Consider the following 16,634-nt stretch of genomic DNA (forward strand, 5'->3'; position numbering starts at 1 on the left):
TGCTCCCACTAAGGTACGAGTCTTCGCATGGCGGGTTGCTACTAATTCGCTGGCCATACTTGAAAAAAAATGTAAGTGAAACCTCGAGGTCTCTGATACATTTGTTTTATGTGGAATGGAACGAGAGGATATATTCCATGCATTATGTAGATGCCCCTTGGCTCGACGACTATGGATGGAGATGACGAATAGGAGAAGAATGCCTAAGCTGGAAAACATAACCAACACCGGTCGTGAATGGATCATCCATTTTACTTGGTGGCTGCACTGAGGAGGAGCGGCTTCCTGTGATCATGACACTGCGGCGGAACTGGCATGTGTGGAATGAGGTCTACCTTGCTTGAAATACAACAGACCCCAAGTGTTGATTTCACTAAAGGGAAGACACTGGTCTCACATAGTGTCCGGAGGAGAAATAGTAAATTGCATGATGTAACAGCAGTGTGCATACGACCACCAGAACACTGGAAGAAGCCACTACTGGGATCGGTAAAGCTCAATACTGATGTTTCATGGAAGGAGGAGGATGACACAGGTGGAGCCGACATGATACTACGCGACCACATGGGTGCCATCATTTTGCAGCATGTCTCTTCACTCAGTGTTGTGCGAGTGCACCGGAGGCAGACAGAGATGGTAGCGCTCACGGAGGGAGTTTCGCTAGCTCTTGAGTGGAGTCCTGATCAGCTCATCATAGAGACGGATCGTGTGGTGGCAGTGCACGCGAATGATCGGTGACCCTGCTATAGATAGACCACGCATGACAGCTATGGTGAGCGACATTAGATATCTACACTTCGCACTCGGCAGCATGAGACAAGGATCGCCATGCGTGAGCACAGCGGCGCCGGTCACACCCTGGCCCAGATGGGTCAATCGCTCGCAAAGACATCAACAATGTGATCATGATGTGTCCCTACTGAAATTGAAGCTATATGTAAGCATGATTGTAATGACCTTGGTTAAGCAATGGAAGACTCTTATTCGCAAGAAAAACAACCACCTAGTACAAAAGAGACCTGAAATCTCACCAGAGCTTTCACTCAATTTCATCCACAATGGATCAAAATCACTGATTAAGGGACACTCCTTCCAAAGACCACCCACACCTTCTCAGGTTATGATAAGTGACGTGCACTCGCAAGCTGAGAGTTTTTTTTACATTCGTTTATTGAAAACACTTTATCACTTAGACCGTGCGTCCAAATCTCAAACCGTTTTCACCGTTGGATAGATCCTGTGAACGGATGATTGGATCAAGAAATTCCCCGATCTGGGCCCGAAACCCGGAGCCCGAGAGGGGGAGAAGCCGAGCCCATAAACGGAAACGCCATCCATCCATCCACCCACCCCACCGGGAGCCAAAGCGGACCAGCGCCCGCTTAGGGTTTCACTCGCTCTCTCCCCCTCTCCTTTCCGCTCTCGCTCCCCTGCCCCCTAACCCTAGCGACGACCCCCGCCGCGGCGGCCATCCGTCCATGGCGGCCGAAGCGCCCCCGCCGCAGCCGCCCTCCTCGTCCTCCTCCTCCTCCGCCGCGGCGCCCGCGCGGCAGGCGCCGGCGGCCGGGGCGGCGTCCCCGGAGACGTATCTCGGGAGCCTCATCAGCCTCACCTCCAAGAGCGAGATCAGGTACGAGGGCGTCCTCTACAACATCAACACCGAGGAGTCCAGCATCGGCCTGCGCAACGGTGAGAACCCCCACTCCCTCCTCCCCTCCCCCGTCCGCCCGCCCGCCCGCACGCGCACGCACCGCCACGCCGCTCCCCGTCCCCAGATGCGTTCGCCCTAGACCTAGATTTGCTCCGCCCGCCGCGCCCGATGAGGCAGGTTCTAGGTCAGGCGCCCTAGATTCGGTGCCCCCCGCCGCGGCCAGGCGAGGCAGGCGACTCGCACGTAGGCCTGCAACCAGCAGTTCGGGCGGTTACATGATGGAGTGAACAGTGTGTCGAGTATGGGCGTAGTGTTTAAATCCTTTGATTCCTTGCCTTTACTGCTAGGATTTGCCGCACGAACCGCCGCATCTTGTTATATATGGTATAATTTTGAACAGCCAGTTAACGGTTCTCTCACCGCCTTTTGTGCCGCGTCGTGCCACGTGTTGTATGCGCTGGTTTGACGTCCGTTCCAATTGTCGGCGGCTGGTTAGCTGTAATTATCAACATGGCTTGCTGTAATTCTCAACTGGCATGTCTGCGCTGGCTTGTCGCCTTTCGCTCTGTGATGTGCCCACGTGTTGTATGCGCTGGATTAACATCTGTTCCAATTGTCGTTTTTGCAGTGCGGTCGTTTGGAACCGAAGGGCGGAAGAAGGATGGGATACAGATCCCCGCTAGCGACAAGGTCTATGAGTACATACTCTTCCGCGGAAGCGATATCAAGGTACACGTGGCACTGTGGAGACAGACCCTCGTGTAATCTTATTATGTTGTTTCCATTCCTGATTCCTGTACTAAATGCGTGCACTGAATGGTCCTGTCGCGTTGCTGCTTCATTGCTTCCACTTAGTGGGTCTGTACACAGCTTGGTAGGACGTTACTTTTAGCTTGTCTGTCTGCTCGATGGTGTCGAGCAGCCATGTGTGACGTCATCTCATCGTTACACACGTAGTCAAATCCATGATTGGTTATGTTGTATAGTTCACATTATTGGGCATGCCTTTTGTTTAAATCGCAAAACTCCCAACACAGCGTTTGTGAAACCATGTTGTGTTTCGAATTTTGGATATGGTAGGATTGCATATGACTCAACTAAGAAATATTCGAGATTTAAGCCAATCAGGAAATGAGATGATACTATGATGGCTAGATTTTGAGAACGTTCCATCTTGGTAATGTATTAATTCAGTTATATAGTGAGAAGGTTTCATTCTTTGTAACGTATTAATTTTCTTGGTAATGTATTAATTCAATTATATAGTGAGAAGGTTTCATTCTTTGTAATGTATTAATTTAGTTAGATAGTGACAGGGTTACATCTCGCTAAGGAGTTAATTTAGTAGCTACGGCATGTTCTCAGTACACACCTGTGAAGTTGTTATTTCTAACATGCCATTTCTGGTATCTTCTACTAGCTATCTATTCAAGTGTTGTGTTACTGTCATATCTCACGGGGGCGGACAATTCACTTTGCTTCTGCAGGATTTGCAAGTTAAGTCGTCACCGCCGCCGCCACAACCACAACCAGCTCCCCTGCACAATGATCCTGCCATAATCCAGGTACTACTATGATGCAAATACATGCAACTTGTACCTCAAGAGCCACTCTGCTGATGCAATTTTGTTCTGCAGTCACATTATCCTCAGCCCGCATCGACGGCCTCAAGTTTGCAGTCTGCTGCTGGTGCAGCTTTACCACACCTCAGCTCCCAGCCAGCCCAATATGGGTTTCAGAGACCAAATTTTCCAAGCAACATTCCTCTATATCAGCCAGGGAATAATCCGTGGGGTTCTTCTGGTCAAGCCCCCGCTGGAAATGCTTCTGCTCTTTCTGTCCCCCCAATGTACTGGCAGGGATACTATACACCTGCAGGTGGCCTTCCATCTCATCTGCAGCAACCTACTATGCTTCAGTCCACGCCTGGATTATCAGCTCCACAGACTTTCCAGTATCCAGGACTGAATCCATCTTTACCATCTGGGCCCCCCTTGTTGCAACCATCTGCTACTGCTCAGGGTCCTTCCTCAAGTGCCACACCTGCTACAACGGCACCTTCTGCTAGCTTATTAGGCCCAGAAACATCAAAGCCTCTGCTGCCGAACATGGTACCTTTGTTTACTCCTCCGGTGCCATCTCATGGTGCCTCTCTTCCTGTAGCCAGTCAGCCAATTTCCATGACTGAAACTAGTGCAACAGCATCACAGAGCTTAAATTCTCTTGTTAGTAGTAAGACTCCTGCTGTAAATCCAGGCTCAACACTGTCGCACCAAACAGCATCCCAGGCAATTTCTTCGTCTGTTGCCTCATCTAGTCTTGCTGGATTGGAGATCCCAGCACCTTTGTTAGCATCATCTGGCCAGCTATTGCAGAATGCTCCATCCATGCTTTCATCATCTCAGTCCATGCAAACACCTTTACAGATGAGCAACAACATCGCCAAGCCTGCTGACACTAAAACAAAGGTTGCAGAACCACTGCTACCTGATCCTCCGGCACGTGCTGAAAATAATGAGCCTATACTGCCATTGCCAAAACAGACACCTCAACGGGTAATACCACCGTTTCTATATTTGTATTTGCATGCATTTAGATACATGATTTTTTTTTCTTCAGAGTTATACTATATAATTAGCGGCCAGATGGGCTTATCATGAGAAACTTGCTTGATTTTGCCAAAGGAATTGTGTTTTCACCCCTTGTTCTTTTCCTTTTATTGACTTTCCTTTTCTGGAGACCCATCATTTTTCCTGGCTTCATGTGGCTGGACATGTTTAAGCAGCAATTATGGTTAGATAGTATTTTGTAGATGCTTTGTCCAACTCAGAATATCACTAACTGTTTGAAGCTTTTAAAGCCAGGATCTTAACATTGTTAGAGGGTAATACTGGATTCTTCACAACTAGTTTACTACCATACAATTAAAATGATCAAATGTGAAATCAGGTTTTGAATTTGGCTGGTTACTGCTTACTCAACCAGTTTAGTGTCTAGTTAACCGCCTCAAAACTCTGTTTATCATCTCAAGTTAAAACATTCCTCAGTTTTCTGATTGATAGATGTCGTCAACTTGCCATGTATTCATCGAATCATCTTGTTTCTTAATGCAAAATAAGGGACCCTTGCTTTTGCTTACACCTTTTCTTACACCAAACTTGCTTTTGAAATGAACATCGTTAAACCTACTAGGCATATGTCGTCATAACAACTTTCTGAAAAATCTTAGCATCTTGTCTATCTTTCTGTGCTCATTATTAGGCCTATCCTTATTATGTTGTGCCTCACTTTATTTTCAGCACAATGGAGCTGGTTCACAGGGCCACCACAACTATAGGGGCCGTGGAAGGGGTAGAGGCAGTGCGGTATGCCACATGCACTCCAGTATATCTTGTTTTTTTTGTTCGCGTTGTCTATATTGAATGCTATATTGATCCTGCATGTTTTCATCTGTACTACTTCCGGTGCCTGCAATTTTTCTTTGTTGTGGATTTCTTATTTCAGTTGGATCGCTTGTATTTTTTTAAACAGGCTTGCTATCCAAATTATCTTGGGTGTCTTCATTTTATCTATGCCAAAAGTAGATTATTGGTACATTACTATTTTGCATTCTCACATTTGAGGGAATACTTGTATCAGTTGTGATACATGTACGCACTTCTATATCTCAAAAAAATTTGTTTATCAGTATACTGCACATATCTTTCTGTTACCTTTTAGCATCAATTCATTTTGTTAGTAATCCCTCTGTAAAGAAATATATTTAGATCACTACTCTTATATTTCTTTACGGAGGGAGTATAAATTTAGGGATTCACATGTTCTGAATTTGTACACACAGGGAAAAGTGACATGTACGATATAATGTACATATGATAGGGGGTGCGTTGTGTCTGCGTAGTGTAGTCTGTTTAGTTCTCGTTTGCAAGTGCTATCTCCTGCATGAGATTGATCAGTAGTCGGTCTTGATCGTTTGGTGGGTGGCCTCGCTCATCTAATTTCTGTATGTGACGGTGGGGTTTTCCCTGGAGAAGAGGAGCTTTTAACTCAAATAGCTGAAACTTGAAGCCCTTCACTATATTGAGGCCTAAATCATGTAGACATTATTCCAGTTATTTATTGTGAAGAGGTCGACCTCTTGTATAATGTTTACATGTTCTTGTATGAAACACTGAAAATGCTTCTTATTAAAGAACGTTTGGCTTGATTGGACTGAGGTACTCATGCTTCCTCTTTTCTTGTCGTGCAGTTGTCGCAAGCGTCAACAAAATTTACTGAAGAGTTTGATTTTATGGCCATGAATGAGAAGTTTAACAAAGATGAAGTATGGGGCCATCTTGGTAGGAAATCCCAGTCTAGAGACAAAGATGGTGAGCAAGGAGATGATGTATTTGATGAAGACCTTGAGTACGAGGAAACAGACAATCCAGAGCTAGATGTCAAGGTTTGATAATTTCTTGTGCCTGTTTGGCATTCAAAGGTTTGTGTATTCAGGCAAAAAAAATCAACCTTTTGTTTCATTCTTTATGCAGCCTGTCTACGTCAAGGATGATTTCTTCGATTCCCTTTCTGGTGGAACATTTGGACGAGGTGGGCAGAACGGAAGGCCAAGGTTTTCAGAACTGAGGAAAATGGACACAGAGGTACATACATTAAGAGCCACATTCTTTCTTTTCTGATGCGCTTTGTATACGTATCTGATGATTGTCTTTGTGCAGACTTTTGGTGATTTCGCAAGGCATCGCCAGCCCTACCGTGGCGGTGGACGTGGTGGTTACCGTGGGGGTGGTGGGCGTTCCCGTGGGTCGTACTACGGTGGCAGAGGAGACTATGGAAACATGGGAAGGGGCGGCGGCCAGGAGAACTACTACGGTGGTGGGAGAGGAGGCCATGGAAACATGGGAAGGGGTGGTGGCGGGCAGGATAACTACTATGGTGGCGGCAGTGGCAGAGGAGGCTATGGGAGGGGTGGCGGGCAGGAAGACTCGTACCCTCAGCGTGGGGGAGGCGGTTCATATGGAAGAGGCTGATGATACTGCCCCCCGGGCTGGCCATCCGTCATAATACACCGGTGTTGTAGCCCCTTCACTTGGCACCTACAGCTCATCTCTCTTGCTCCCGTTCTGCAAATAAGTGCGACTTGGCTTGTCCCTTGGTCGGACCCTACCCACCCCACCCAGCAGGGGTGGCTGCTGCTGTGTAGACTTTGTGTATCTTGATTGTACTGCGAGTCTGAGATGTGGTTGTATAGGACGCCGATCTATCTCATGCCTGGTGAGCAGTGTTGGGCTCTTATCTCATCACCCATTGTGCCTGTCTGGTTTTGTTTTACAATACATACATTCTAGCTGTATTTTACCAACTGTTTTGTACCGGAATTGAGCAGAAGAAACCGTTGTAAACAGAATCTAGAGCTGATGACAAGTTTTTTTTTATTTCGGTCTTGGTTTCTTTCTTGTGTGCCGCCTGCTTCTCTTCCTGGTCTCCTTTCTGTCCCCTCCTGGTTGGACTGAAAAGGACACCTGGTGCTGTGAGGCAAGTGTAAAAGAAAAAAAAAATTGTGTCTGGTTTGTTGGGGATATGGAAAAAGTCGGTCCGGCGCTTTCATTGTTTGTTGGGTCCAGTTAGTATCTTTTTGGCCTTTGTTTTGCTTAGACTCTATAGTCTAGATTGCACTTTACCACCTCTTGTGTACTCCCTCTGTGAAGAATTACAATTTTACAGAGGGAGTAGACCAAGAGGGATATATCGCGAAACAGGAATAAAAGTAGTGATCTAAACAGAGAGTTTGAGATAAGAATTGGAGCAAGTTTTAGTCGTGTTTTTGGTTTCCTTTGGTGGCGTTTCCTCGTCCTGGTAAAACATCATCATCCTTGTTTGTGTCCCGACTTGGTTGTATTGAACAGGAGGAGATAAATGCAATACGAATCCGCGTGTGTTTGTTGATGGCAGGCAGTAGATCCGGCTGTGTGTGTTTTGTTGATGGCGAGGGTAGATAATCGGTTGGGCCAGCGCTTTCGTTGTTTGGTTTGTTGTATTGGTAGTAGTAGTGGACGCGTATCATGCATGCATACTTTTTGTATGCATCACAGGAAGAAGATAGGACCGCATCTGGTTTGCGTCCCGGTTTGCGTGTTGTGAGGCTGGCCTAGAACTAGAACTAGAGTAGAATGAAGCTGCTGCTTGTGCTTGTTTTAAAGGGAAGGGAAGGGAAGGGAAGGGAAGGTTGGTCGGTCAGGTCCGGTCGGCAGAAAGTCCGGAAGAAGCACACGAGAAAGCAAATCAAATCAAACGCATTTGCTATCCAGGAGATAGCAAATTAATTTAATTAAAGATCCCCTCCTAAAGTGACGCCCTGAACCACTCCCCCCAGCCAAGCTTAGCTAAGCTAGGGGTCCCTCTCCCTCCCTCCTCCCCCTACCCCTACCCCTGGTCCCAACGACCCCTTCTCCATTCTTGAAACGAACTCTAGCTGGCTACCCAGCTACCAAGAAGCTACTGTCCCATCTTCTTTCTTTCTTGAGTTGGCTGGCCATGGAGAGGCAGCGGGTGGTGGTGGTGGTGGAGGACGCCCCGGCGTCGCGCGCGGCGCTGCAGTGGGCCGTGCGCAACTTCATCCGGGCCGGCGACTCCATCGCGCTGCTCCACGTGTGCGCGCCGGCCCGCTCCAAGCGCCGGCGTCGGCGCCTCCGCCTGCGCGGGTTCCAGCTCGCGCTCGCCTTCAGGGACCTCTGCGACGGCGTCGCGGAGGCCATGGTGGAGATCGTGGTGCGGGAGGGGGAGCTCGCGGAGACGGTGGCCGCGGCGGTCGGCCAGCTCCGGGCGTCCACGCTCGTCGTCGGCCTCCACGACAAGAGCTTCCTCTACGGGTACGGGTAAGCAGCAGATAGATTCAGTTCGTCGTCTCAACTCTGAAGTCTGAATTTGCGTGTGTTCTCGTGACTGACGGTCAGGTCGCCGGGCCCGTACGAGGGAGTGGGCGGGCTGGGGTGCCGGGTGCTGGCCGTCCGGCAGCACGCGACGGCGCGGCACGGGGCCGTGGAGGCGGAGCTCACCCAGGTGGAGACCATACGACTGCAGTAAGCGCACCAGAGCCAAATACCACTGCATTTTCTTTCCTGACACCAAATCCACTTCTTGCTCTGACTGTACTGATCTGATCGAAACTCGCAGCGTGCCGCCGCCCAAGATCCCGTTCCCGATCTTCGCGCTGCCGCTGGGCGTCATCTGGAGGCGATCGTCGTCGTCAAAGAAGAGGAGATGACTTAACGGATGGATGGCAACATCTCCGGGCGAGTTGTATCTGAACCTGCAAGTCCTCTGCTTGCTAGCCTTGCACATACAGACAGACATCTTTTTTCTTTCCTTTTATTTTTGCCACAAATCTCTCTTCTTGCATAGTTTCACCAGCTCTGCAGCAAACAAGAGAAAAAAATGCAGGGACCCATGATGACACTGTCTCTGTTTTCGACAGCCGAAAATGTGTGTCTTGTCTGATGGACAGACAGAATCGACATGTTCTTCCAGCCTTGTGGCAACACCTCCCGAGCAACAGAGGATTTTATTACGAAGGGAAACCCCAGCTTCAGAGGATTTTTGAGGGTTTTTTTTTGTTTGTTTTTGCCGGAGAACTTTTGAGGGTTTCTTCAGTCGTAAAACCCCACAGCTTTGTATGCCGACGGCTGTTACCATGTGATGTTCAAAACGGAGCGGCCGGGCCCACTCACCAATACTCACTTCCAACTTGTACCCTGCGCAAGCGAGAGCTACGTGTACCGGGCTGTTCTTTTTCTGAATCTTCATCGGGCATATATAGCTTGGCATATCAAAAACTATAGAGTACTAATTAACACATATTATTCTCTCTTTCTCTTTTCTCTCTTCTCTCTTATGTTCTCTTTCTCACTCATCTCTCTTTTCTCTCCTCTATCTTATCCCCTCTGTTAGAAAATATGTCAAATTTGGACCTAATAACTTCAGAAGGATGATGATTATCTCAAATTGCTCATCCAAATAATTTTTTTTGGCAAAAATAGAATCCATCATTTTCTGTAAAAAAATCTGCCAAATTTGGATAGTAAAATGTGTACATGTTACAAGAAGGGGCCATGCAAAAGAAAACCCCCCCTCCTATTTTGGTGACATGTGGTGGATGTTCAGCGGGACTAATACTTAATTAATCAAGCACGATAGAATCAAGCACTCTATATACATACATGATATTTACTGAGCACTTTGTTTCTACCTGCGGCGTACTTAAGCGATCGAACTCAAAGGACCTTGGCCTCATTTAGATGTTGTTTACCGGTGCACTTTCTTTCAGCTTGCCCGGTACTTAGGGTATCTAACCGGAAGGACTTTTATCCAGTTTCGAACACTAAACATTGGGTTCTAACATAGCACTTGACATGATGTTGTTATTTTCTTCACACAAATTGTATGGGGAAATCACAAAGCTATACCATTTAGTGGCGCACTTGACTTTTTCTGATCTTTATCATGCAACTTTGACTATGGTTTTTCACTTATTGTATGTCTACAAAACTAGTACATAGACATATGAAATCAAATTGTTTTGCAAGACAAATACGCCAATGCAATTTAGAGATGTTCAGTCCGTGTACTTTGGTATACATTAATGGTCAAAATCATGCATCAAAGACCATGCAAAGTCAAACACGCCTTATATGGGAAGGAGAGAGTATTTACTAGTGCATTTCTTTCCGCTTGCCCGGTACTTAGGGTATCAAACCAGAATAACTTTAGCACTTGACATGAAGTTGTTGTTTTCTTCACACAAATTGCATGGGGAAATTACGAAGCACTTCCATCCAACATGGAATTTACTTGATGACTACGAAAAAAGGACTTTAACCAGTGTTGTAAACTACAAGTAGTCCCTATGGCATCATTTCCCATAAATGTTTTTAGTGCTTTGTTGCAACATTTTATATGACTTTACAAGAAGGTAGACAATCCCGAGTTAGGGGCTCTAACTCAATTATGCACTTTACTACCGTTTTATCGGGTACTTGGTCCGACGAGACTAAATGACTTAGACAAGTTCCGTATATTGAACACTTGGATCTAGGATTCAAGTGGGACTTTGATTAAGCGGGACTGATACTTAATTAATAAAACACGATGGAATCAAGCACTCTATATACATGATATTTATTGAGCACTTAGTTTCCGCCTTCAACGTACTTAAGAATGGGAATGGCTAACACACCGCTTTGTTTCCATTTGCCTAGAACTTAGAGTATGGAACCAGAAGGACTTTTGTTCGGTCTTGAACACTAAAAACCTATTTCTAGACATATCAATTCACATGATGTTGTTATTTCTAGACACAATGGTTGGCGATCTGCTGGTCGTGGTCGGCAACCCTAGCTTCAAGAGCAGCCTCCTGACCCACCTCGTCCGGGTCTGCATGCAACACTCATCTCAATGGGCGAAAGAACGGTGAGATTTTCGGTGTGAACGGAACGAGATGGTAACAAACCACGTCCATCAATTGTAAACAAATAATACATAAATATAGCACGGTGACACACAGGGGAGGGGGTCAATGCCCCCCTCCAGCGCTCTAACATAAGGTGGGGGAAAAGCCCTAATAGTCCTAAGTTAACTAGTCTTTCATGGTTGCTAGAGTTAGGTAGATTACATTTGCTTGTCCATTGTTTCAGTCTAATATGTTTTCATGTTCTTATGAGCTTTACTACCATGTGCAGTGCTACTTGTGAGTTGCATTGAGACGCGGTTTTTTACCATCTCGTTGACGACACTAGCCTTCGTTGCCTCAGCTTCCAGTTGGCTGCTTTGTGTACGTCTTTAGTGAGTTTGTCAATCTGTCCTTATAAGGGTGGGGCGGGGGGTGAATGGGACAAGATGGTAAAAAACCGCGTCCATCAAGTGATGTAAACAAAAAAAATACATAAATATAGCACGGTGACACACAGGTGAGGGGGGCATTGCCTCCCCCGACACTCGAACATAAGGTGTATGTGTGGGGGTGGGGGGGAGGGGAGTGCTCTATGATTTTCGCGACATCCCACCGCCCAAGATCCTCTTCCCGATCTTCACACTGTCGCTGGGCATGATCTAGAGGCGATCATCATCAAAGAAGAGGAAATGAATGGATGCCAACATCTCTGGACTTGTATATAAACTTTCAAGTTCATGTGTGATGGAACGAGTCCAGATGGCGACATCGACACGTGCTCGATGGTCATTTGCGGAGCACTCGGTTGGCGCAAGCCCTTTATTTTTCTCTTATGAGCCTTGTCATCGAAATCTGAGATGTCGTTGGCGTGTGTTTGGTAGCTAGGTCAGCTAGCGGCGAGTTTTTTGCTTCATATTCCGCGACGGTGATGTGGCAGGGTATGTGACCGTTTAGGATCAATTTTTTTAATTAACAAAAGGCATGTTTTTCTTGTCTTGTTATAAAATAGAAACAAGATTAGTGCATGCCAACTCACACACACTGGCTGCTAGGGAGCCGGCGTTCGTGCCGCCCCTTCCAAACCAAACCTCAACCACCAAGCCTGAGCCCGAGCCCAAACCCTGTCTATAAGCCACCCTCCCTCCTCCCCCGTCCCATCGGCACCACACCGTCTTCCTTGGTTCCGCCTCCCAGCCCCAACCCCAACCCGTCCCCGCCTCCCCCTTCCGTCCTCGGTGGCTTGGCTCCCTGCCGTCGGCTCGCCACGGTGCAAGGCAGAGCAGAGCAGAGGAGAGGAAATTGAATCGGAGAACCGGTTCCAATTTTTCCACCCATCGACTAGGCGGGATGGCTGATATAGCCCTCTTGCCGGTCACTAGGGACGGCGCGGAGGTCGGAGGAGGAGCCGCGAGTCCCAAGAAGAAGAAGACCATGACGTCACTCTACCTCACCTTCTTCGAGGCCGCCGCCGACGGCAAGAACCGTGCCTGTAGGCTCTGCAACAAGACATATTGCCTCACCACCGCCACCAGTAAGCAGAGCACCCACCCACCCCCCAATCCTTTTTACTTAAGGTTACACATCAAGAACACCGTCTAGTCTACGCATTAATTCATTGGCGTAGTGATACATGCACGCTGCTGAATTCAGCATCCGTTTATTTAGCTTGTAATAAACAACATTGTATTGCAAAATGAACAAATTTGATCCGAAATGAAAACTTTCCCCTAAAAAACTTTCTCAAGTTTATGGGTTTTCCAGAACCCGCCTCTCAAGTTGGCTTTTCAAAGAATAAAGAAGCAAAATTTCGTACATGCCACGAGAAGGGACGGAGCAAAAGCAACTTGGTGTTTGGAGTTTTCTCAAAAGCATCACATGGAATTGTCTCCCCCCCCTCTGGCCTTGGAGGGATATGTCAGACGCCGCCGAGACCTATTTGGCAGCTACGATGCCTTTGAGATGAGTTTAGGCCGCAACTTGGGCTTCAGCAATCGGCTATCCGGGCATCCAACATGCCCTTCCATTAATTGTTGGCTCTCTTTGTCGTTGTCGTGGAGTCGAAGCTACGGTGAAGTAAGTCCAGGCAGTGCTCGATGGCCGTTTGCGGAGGGCTCGGTCGGCGTGAGCCCCGCGTCTCCCCCCTTGCGAACCTTGGCATCGAAATCGAAGCTGTAGTTGATGCGTGTTGGTGCGAGGTAGCCACGTTGGCCGGTGCACGGTGACGAGTTGTGTTGCTGTCATATTCTGCGAGGTAATGTGCTAGGGTTTACAGCAGTTGAAGCTCCTCCATTCCTTTTAATTGACCGACGAAAATGACATGGTTTTTTTGTCTTGTGTTAAAAATAGAAAAGAGATATAGAAAAAAGATTGGCGACAGTCAGCTCGCACGCACGCGCCAGCTGCTGAGGGAGCCGGCTGGCGTTCGAGCCGCCCCTTGGTTCCGACCCAGACCCCGACCACCGAGCTCGAGCCTGAGCCCGAGCCCAAACCAAACCCTAGCTCCCCACCCGCCCAGATCGGCGCCGCGCCGCGCCGTCCTCCTCGGCTCCAGCCCCGGCCCCGGCCGCCCCCTACCGTCCTCGGCGCCTCGGCTCCCCGCCCCGCCCGCCGCCGCCGGCTCCAATCTTGCCGCGCTCCGTCGACCGACCGTGACCGGGATGGCTGACATGACCCTCCTGCCGGCCGCCGGCGACGGCGCGGAGGCCGCCAGGCCCAGGAAGAAGAAGACCATGAAGTCGCTCTACCTCGCCTTCTTCGACACCGCCGCCGACGGCCGCTCCCGCGCCTGCCGCCTCTGCGGCAAGTCCTACTGCCTCACCACCGCCACCGGTAAGCAAGCCGCAAGCGCACACCCGATGACCCAAACCCAATCTTTTTTTTTACTGAATGAAATCTTCAGAACGCAGCAAGAACACCGTCAGTCTGCGCATTGATTACATGCCCAAATTACTTTAGAACACATTTCCTCCATATTACTTACTTCCCAAATTACTTGTCTAGATACGGATGTATCCCACACTAAAACATTGTATACAAATCTAAGACAAGTAATTAGGGGCGGAGGGAGTATAAACTTCTTTTCTGAATCGGATGTATGTACTATGTAGACACGTTTCAGCGTGTTTGTTAACTCATTTCAGTGCGTATGTAGTCCATATTCAAATATCCAAAACATCTTATATTTGTGACCGGATCACCGGAGGGAGGAAATACTAACTAACATCCCTTTCACAACGGTTCCAATTGTGATGCAGGCAATCTGGGGAAGCACCTGAACAACCGGCACCCGGGCTACGACCAGCTCGCCGATCACCACCTGCATCTGCAGGGCGAAAATCCTGCCCAGAGTGCCATCTCCGGCATGTTTGCCAGGAGCAAGAAGCCGCAGGCCCCGGTGCGAGCTCACCCGCAACCTCAGCCTCAGCCGCAAGCACAGGTTCAGGTTCAGTCTGTTCAGGCTCAGGCGAAAGCGCGGGCCGTCCGCGCTCAGCCCAGCGCGAAGCCGGCGGTCGACGTCGACTACGTCAACTGGTTGCTCCTTCGGTGGCTCATCGGCTCCTCCTTCCCTCCCTCCACCCTCGAGGACAGCTCGTTTGTCGACAGCTGCAGGTATCTGAACCCGGCCGTCAGGCTCTGGCCGAAGGAGAAGGCTCAGGAGATCACCCTGCAGGTGTTCAAGAGCATGAAGGAGGATGTCAAGGCGTCCCTGCAGCGCGTCAGGTCACGGCTGTCCATCTCCCTTGACTTCTGGACTTCCTATGAGCAGATAGCGTACCTGTCTGTCAAGTGCCACTGGATCGACGAGAGCTGGGTCTCGCAGAAACTCCTGCTTGACGTGTGCCGGGTTCGGTGCCACTCCACCGGTGCTGACATTCTGCGAGTTCTGTTGGCTGTCTTGCAGGATTTTAACATTGACTTGAAAATCCTTGCTTGCACGCATAATAACAGCCAGCATGCCATCCATGCCTGTGAAGAGCTCAGGCGGGAGCTCGAGTCCCGTAAGCTCCCCTTCTGCTACATCCCCTGTGCCGCAAAGGCACTAGAGGTTATCATAGAAGATGGCCTGCAAAATGTGAAGCCTGTGCTGTCCAAGGCCCGCGAGTTTATCCTCGAGACCAATTCGAACCAGGAGATGATGGTGGATTTTAAGCACTGGACTGAAGTTTACCAGGAAGGCCCATGTAAATTCCCTCTTGATCATTCAGCAAATTGGAACGGCAGTTACAATGTGCTCGACATAGTAAATAAGGTACTGCACAGTCCATGCCTGCATCTTATTTTCCATCACGGTTGTTACTTCTTTTGTTCACGTTTTTTAATGTTTTTTCTTCAGGCCCCTAATGCGATGGATAACGCCATCAAGAAGTTTCAAGACAGTTTTGGTCCGAGGGACTGGGTTCTGAGTGACGAGGAGAAGTCAGTGTTGAATTCATTGCACCCGTACCTTGAGCCATTCTATAAAACTACGACCAACCTTTGTACTTGCAAATTACCAACTGTTGGGCTGGTCTTCTTCTTCATGGACCATGTCTTTGATTTGATCAATGCCTGCCGTGATAGCAGCCACCAGAAATTGTTTGAGAAAATCGCCAGAGACATGTCCAAGACGGCTCGTGACTTCACATCTCAAGCTTACAACATCTACACCTTCACGGCCGCAATTCTTGATCCAAGGATCAAAGGGGAGCTCATCCCTGAAGCCCTCAACTCCGCCAGCAACTTGGAGGACGCAAGGGACCATTTCGTCAGAGACTACAGCAGCATCTTCCAAGCTCCCGGAAATGGCTACAACACCCAACAAGACAACACCGAGGATGGTGGTGCGTTCTCCTTTGCCGAAGAGATTATCCGTAAGCGCCGTCGTGTCAGCATGAGCACTGCCGCTGATGAGCTCACTCAGTATCTTGCGGAGCCCCCCGCACCGATTTCCACTGATGCTCTTGAATGGTGGAGGGGGCACTCCTCCCGTTACCCACGGCTCTCGTTGATGGCCCGTGACTTTTTGGCAATCCAAGGGACATCGTTGGATCCTGAAGAACTTTTCACAAGCAAAGGGGACAGTATCCACAAGCAGCAGTACTGCCTTCCTCTTAGTAGCATGCAGGCTACAATGTGTATAAAATCATGGATGCAAAGCGGGTATCAGTTCAATTTTCAGTCGACCATTGTTGATTTCGAGAGGCTAATCGAGTCTGCTACTGCTCCTGATGCTGTGAATGGTCCAGAGTCTTCTTGAGGAATAAATGGTCAGAAATTCTGGATCCTAGATTAGTTCGGCGGCATCTGTTTCATGTACCATAGGTTCTCATCATGTAAATAGTTCATCTAAGCTGCAAATGCTGGTTTGTTGTAGTCTCTGCACAAAATCTCATAGTCAGAATTATGGTGAGCAGCCTGTGTTTTCAGAATCATGACATGTAAGAACCTTGGAAGTCATGGTAATCAGGAGCAACAATGCAATTCAGGTTTGTTTCCTGTGAAGATGGCTTAAATGCTTAATACCATAAGGAAGATACATGTCCCTTCATGTGATCAGAG

The 16,634-nt window shown here is 48.4% G+C and overlaps 2 protein-coding genes across 3 annotated transcripts; both read left to right on the forward strand.

Annotated features, from left to right (window-relative positions):
* Positions 1-1,392: 1,392 nt before the first annotated feature.
* LOC119266598 (protein decapping 5-like) lies at positions 1,393-7,100 on the forward strand. Its single transcript, XM_037547830.1, has 8 exons — positions 1,393-1,689; positions 2,280-2,380; positions 3,139-3,216; positions 3,289-4,206; positions 4,951-5,016; positions 5,901-6,095; positions 6,184-6,294; positions 6,370-7,100. Exons 1-8 carry the CDS (start codon positions 1,479-1,481, stop codon positions 6,679-6,681), a joined length of 1,992 nt encoding a protein of 663 aa, XP_037403727.1. The 5' UTR covers positions 1,393-1,478; the 3' UTR covers positions 6,682-7,100.
* A 229-nt stretch (positions 7,101-7,329) lies between these two features.
* On the forward strand, positions 7,330-9,124 carry LOC119266599. 2 transcript variants are annotated; one of them, XM_037547831.1, is made up of 3 exons: positions 7,330-8,526; positions 8,605-8,730; positions 8,825-9,124. In XM_037547831.1, exons 1-3 carry the CDS (start codon positions 8,186-8,188, stop codon positions 8,913-8,915), a joined length of 558 nt encoding a protein of 185 aa, XP_037403728.1. In that variant the 5' UTR covers positions 7,330-8,185; the 3' UTR covers positions 8,916-9,124. The 2 variants fall into 2 exon arrangements, with proteins under 2 accessions (XP_037403728.1, XP_037403729.1); XM_037547832.1 differs by having other exon boundaries at positions 7,330-8,520.
* Positions 9,125-16,634: the final 7,510 nt, after the last annotated feature.

Source organism: Triticum dicoccoides, chromosome 3A, assembly GCF_002162155.2.
Source record: "Triticum dicoccoides isolate Atlit2015 ecotype Zavitan chromosome 3A, WEW_v2.0, whole genome shotgun sequence".
Lineage (NCBI taxonomy): Eukaryota > Viridiplantae > Streptophyta > Magnoliopsida > Poales > Poaceae > Triticum > Triticum dicoccoides.